Source organism: Zea mays, chromosome 9 (genome assembly GCF_902167145.1).
Source record: "Zea mays cultivar B73 chromosome 9, Zm-B73-REFERENCE-NAM-5.0, whole genome shotgun sequence".
NCBI classification, from domain to species: domain Eukaryota; kingdom Viridiplantae; phylum Streptophyta; class Magnoliopsida; order Poales; family Poaceae; genus Zea; species Zea mays.
This window is the reverse complement of record NC_050104.1, coordinates 112,080,628-112,085,368: the sequence shown is the minus strand read 5'-3', so window position 1 is coordinate 112,085,368 and position 4,741 is coordinate 112,080,628. Positions and strand designations below refer to the sequence as shown.

The 4,741-nt window shown below is 50.2% G+C and overlaps 1 protein-coding gene across 2 annotated transcripts; it reads left to right on the top strand.

Annotated features, from left to right (window-relative positions):
• Window positions 1-904: 904 nt before the first annotated feature.
• On the top strand, window positions 905-4,505 carry LOC103638861 (uncharacterized). 2 transcript variants are annotated; one of them, XM_020543821.2, is made up of 9 exons: window positions 905-1,199; window positions 1,366-1,690; window positions 2,216-2,298; window positions 2,428-2,436; window positions 2,595-2,683; window positions 2,779-2,852; window positions 3,070-3,120; window positions 3,336-3,412; window positions 3,524-4,505. In XM_020543821.2, the coding sequence occupies exons 1-9, from the start codon at window positions 1,085-1,087 to the stop codon at window positions 4,168-4,170; spliced, it is 1,470 nt and encodes a 489-aa protein (XP_020399410.1). In that variant the 5' UTR covers window positions 905-1,084; the 3' UTR covers window positions 4,171-4,505. The 2 variants fall into 2 exon arrangements, with proteins under 2 accessions (XP_020399410.1, NP_001106068.2); NM_001112598.2 differs by having other exon boundaries at window positions 950-1,199; window positions 1,369-1,690; window positions 3,524-4,419.
• The last annotated feature ends 236 nt before the right edge of the window (window positions 4,506-4,741 follow it).

The following is a 4,741-nucleotide window of genomic DNA, read 5'->3' as shown; positions in this document are numbered from 1 at the left end:
ACCGCCACCGGTTCTTGTTGAGTGTTTGGCGCTCCAAAAAGGCGTCAACACCAGGCAAATTAATGGGCTAGATAGGCTAAAATTCTTGGTATTTTATACACAGATATACATGTAAGGGTTTAATGAATACATATCCAAACCCGCTCTATCCGTTGGATCTTCTTTTTTTACCGTTATCAAACCCGCGGATGCAAAAATTGCAATCAAATCAGTCCTCTAATGGAGTAATTACCCACCGAGTAACGGGTAATAATGGGTCCGTTGCCATCTCTAGTAGTATATATGCTAGAGAACGATCAAACCAACACCATTTGGTTCACTGCATTCTAAAAAAACAAAGGTGTTACGAGCAGAAATAAGCTTCTCAGGAGCATTGAGAGTACTAGTAGTGCTACCGCAAGCCTGTGAATGAATGTATTAGTAACACTCCAAGCGAAAACAATGCAGCTGTTCAGCTGAGCTGATCATCTCGATCGAATACAGTAGTCCTGCTCCTGCTCCAGCACGCGAGGGTTTTGCGTAGATGGCAAACAAAAAGGCAGCTAGCTAGGGCTGCATGCGGGGGGGACAGCGGCCTCCATTTGGGTCAAGGAGACCGCCCAGACGACCCCATGGAACACCTCCACGTTGTCGCCCATTACTCTCCCCGTCTTTGGATTCCCGAAACGAGGCTGGCCTTAAACTATTCGCTCTTATCCCTAAATCACTCGCTTTAATTACTCCAACTCTTCTTGGCCCTTGTGCTCTCTATCTCTCTCCCTCCCGTCTCTCATCAAGTTTTGGCCGTATTCCAGCCAGCCTCTCGTCCCCCTTCTCAAAAGCAAGAGCTGCATTTTTTAAAACAGGGGACAGCGCTGAGGCTACAACAGTGCAACGCATTCAACTTCTCTACATGAGTCTATATATATACTATCGCTCATAGTATTCTCTCATTCTTCCCCTAAGCACGCACACAGCAGCACAGGTCTACATCAACATCGGTAGCTCACATTCCCTCCCACGGCTGCACTAGCGCCTTCAATTCTATCGTATAGCTTCATTCTTCACTGGTGAACAAGGCAGTAGCTATAGCAGATCGATCTCCATGGACATGGACATGAGCTCAGCTTATCCCCACCATTGGCTCTCCTTCTCCCTCTCCAACAACTACCACCATGGCCTACTCGAAGCCTTCTCTAACTCCTCCGGTACTCCTCTTGGTAAGACGTACTGCTACTCATGTCTTCTTCCCTGCATATATGTACAGTACTACTAATATAATTAAGAAGCTCGATCGAGTGCACTACTGGATGTTTTTATTTGCCACCACCGCACGTATGTACTCAGCGATCGTCTTCTCCATGCATGTGCGTTCTCATACACAAGTAGGAGACGAGCAGGGCGCAGTGGAGGAGTCCCCGAGGACGGTGGAGGACTTCCTCGGCGGCGTCGGTGGCGCCGGCGCCCCGCCGCAGCCGGCGGCGGCTGCAGATCAGGATCACCAGCTTGTGTGCGGCGAGCTGGGCAGCATCACAGCCAGGTTCTTGCGCCACTACCCGGCGGCGCCAGCTGGGACGACGGTGGAGAACCCCGGCGCGGTGACCGTGGCGGCCATGTCGTCGACGGACGTGGCCGGGGCGGAGTCCGACCAGGCGAGGCGGCCCGCCGAGACGTTCGGCCAGCGCACATCCATCTACCGTGGCGTCACCAGGTTAGTAGACCGGACGACGTCCTCCGACTCACACGCATGCATGCATCTCAGCCCAAATCTTGATGAACCGGCCATATACCTAGTTCTTATGCATGAGAGCGGCGCTACTTTTACTAGTTCTTATGTAAGTTGTTTTATGTTACTTTTGTATGAGTATGAATGGTCAAATTATGAATGTGCGATGATGAATCCGTGGCCTGTAATAAAATTACTGTATTTTGTCCTAATAAACTCTATATATGCACGCGTGGACTGAGTAATTTGCGTCTTGTTTGACTTTAGATTTATTTATTTTATATCACTATTGCTTGATCCCTCTTTAGCATACACCTGCGGCCCTGCCACATCGCTTATTTGGATTCAAATCTGTGTGGTGATAATCTGTTTCTTCTATTGTGTATATTGGGCAGGGGAATCGAAATTACATTGTAATAGAATTCATGTATTCTGAATTGTAAAAGGTTTACTAGATAACACTTGTCGCACATGTCTAAGGCCCGACCCTGATATTGGGTAATGCTTCAGGCACCGGTGGACGGGGAGATATGAGGCGCACCTGTGGGACAACAGCTGCCGCCGGGAGGGCCAAAGCCGCAAAGGACGGCAAGGTATATATGTCACACTGATCCAAGAAACCTGCAAATTAAAAGGCATATATATATATATGCATGCATACTTCGATCACTAACAATATTTCTCCTTTATTTCTTCAACTTTGGCTTGGTGCTGCACTTCAGTCTACCTAGGTACGTATATACTACGTCAACTTCCACTACACCCAGTACTCCGTTTCAGCTTCAGTTGGACACTTACATTCAAATCAACATTATCAAATCAAAATGTATTTTTTTAGATATATTAGAAAGTGTTTGGAACTAACTGTGGAAAGGGGGAAAAACTGTAGGAGGCTATGACAAGGAGGAGAAGGCGGCTAGAGCTTACGACCTCGCCGCGCTCAAGTACTGGGGGCCTACAACCACGACCAACTTCCCGGTAAAGAGAACTCAAAGTCAATCTCGGGCGGCAACACATATTTGCTGCGAGAGATGGCTAGCTTTACCTGAATGATCCATGCATGCATGGCGTAGGTGTCCAACTACGAGAAGGAGCTGGAGGAGATGAAGTCCATGACGCGGCAGGAGTTCATCGCGTCGTTGCGCAGGTGAACACACAAGACACTCACATCACATGCCGCGGCACAGGACTCACCGCGCGCCGGCCGCATCCTTTTCCACACGTACACACGTCGCCGTTCGCGTGCATGCACGCACGCACAGTCGCATGTGCCTGCCTCTGCCTGTCCTGAGCGGCTTTCCTTGGCTCGCTCTCACATGTTGACCCTCCGTGTGCTCTCGTTCCTACCCCATTTTTTTTGTCAGGAAGAGCAGCGGCTTCTCACGAGGCGCCTCCATCTACAGAGGAGTCACAAGGTTAGATTCTTTCATGCATGATTCATGGCAATGACTTAACGAGCTAAAGAGCACGCGAAAGAAGAAAAAGAAAAAAAAATGCAAGAGAGCGGCCGGCCTGTCTGAACATGATTTGCGGTTTGAACAGCGGTAGCAGCAGTGTACTGCATGCATATCCCCTGCATGGTCAAAATCTTTGTAACAGTGTGTGGGATTGTTTATGTCTGACCTGACAGGCATCATCAGCACGGCCGGTGGCAGGCGAGGATCGGCAGGGTGGCCGGAAACAAGGACCTGTACTTGGGCACTTTCAGTGAGTGTTTCTTCGATCTCGCGGAATAATGCTGTACAATGCATGAGCTCAATTTTTTTAGTTGATTTATTACGAGAACCAAAGCTAGCCACTGAGATGCCGGAACTGCAGGTACTCAGGAAGAGGCGGCGGAGGCGTACGACATCGCTGCGATCAAGTTCCGCGGGCTCAACGCCGTCACCAACTTTGACATGAGCCGCTACGACGTGGAGAGCATCCTCAGCAGCGACCTCCCCGTCGGGGGCGGAGCTAGCGGTCGCGCCCCCGCCAAGTTCCCGTTGGACTCGCTGCAGCCGGGGAGCGCTGCCGCCATGATGCTCGCCGGGGCTGCTGCCGCTTCGCAGGCCACCATGCCGCCGTCCGAGAAGGACTACTGGTCTCTGCTCGCCCTGCACTACCAGCAGCAGCAGGAGCAGGAGCGGCAGTTCCCGGCTTCTGCTTACGAGGCTTACGGCTCCGGCGGCGTGAACGTGGACTTCACGATGGGCACCAGTAGCGGCAACAACAACAACAACACCGGCAGCGGCGTCATGTGGGGCGCCACCACTGGTGCAGTAGTAGTGGGACAGCAAGACAGCAGCGGCAAGCAGGGCAACGGCTATGCCAGCAACATTCCTTATGCTGCTGCTGCTATGGTTTCTGGATCTGCTGGCTACGAGGGCTCCACCGGCGACAATGGAACCTGGGTTACTACGACTACCAGCAGCAACACCGGCACGGCTCCCCACTACTACAACTATCTCTTCGGGATGGAGTAGGTGCATGCGCTGACAAGCTAGCTAGCTGAAATCAGGTGGTAGGCCTAGGAAGAAGCTAGGACTGACATGGAACTGATCACAATTTTGGCTGCTACATATACCATGCATGCCCCATGTATGGATGGGGGTGCGTGTGCGTCCTTCTGCTTGCTATTCACGACACTTGCTGACTTACTGTGGCAGAGCCGCAGAGGGCTGGTGTACCATCAGCATTTCTAAATTCTAATTATCAAGCTCGTTTCAAGCTGTATTTTGGTAAAAAAAACAGTGTGTGCACTCCAGAATTATCGTATCAGCATTCATGAATGAAAAGCATTTGCAATTTGCCGGCTGAATAACAGTAAGCATACTTGGGCACAACTGAATGAGTGCGTTCAGGTTTAAAATATTGCATCAGTTCATGTTATGTAACTACACAGAAATGAGAGGGGGTTCAATGGTGAGGATTTTTCCCCCACGCAGCAATAGCAAGAGGTTTTGCAGAGAATGCGCTACATAATCAGAATTAAGCAAAAAAAAAAAAATGCCATAGAGTCAGGATAACTATATTCTTCTAGGTTGTCAATGACAT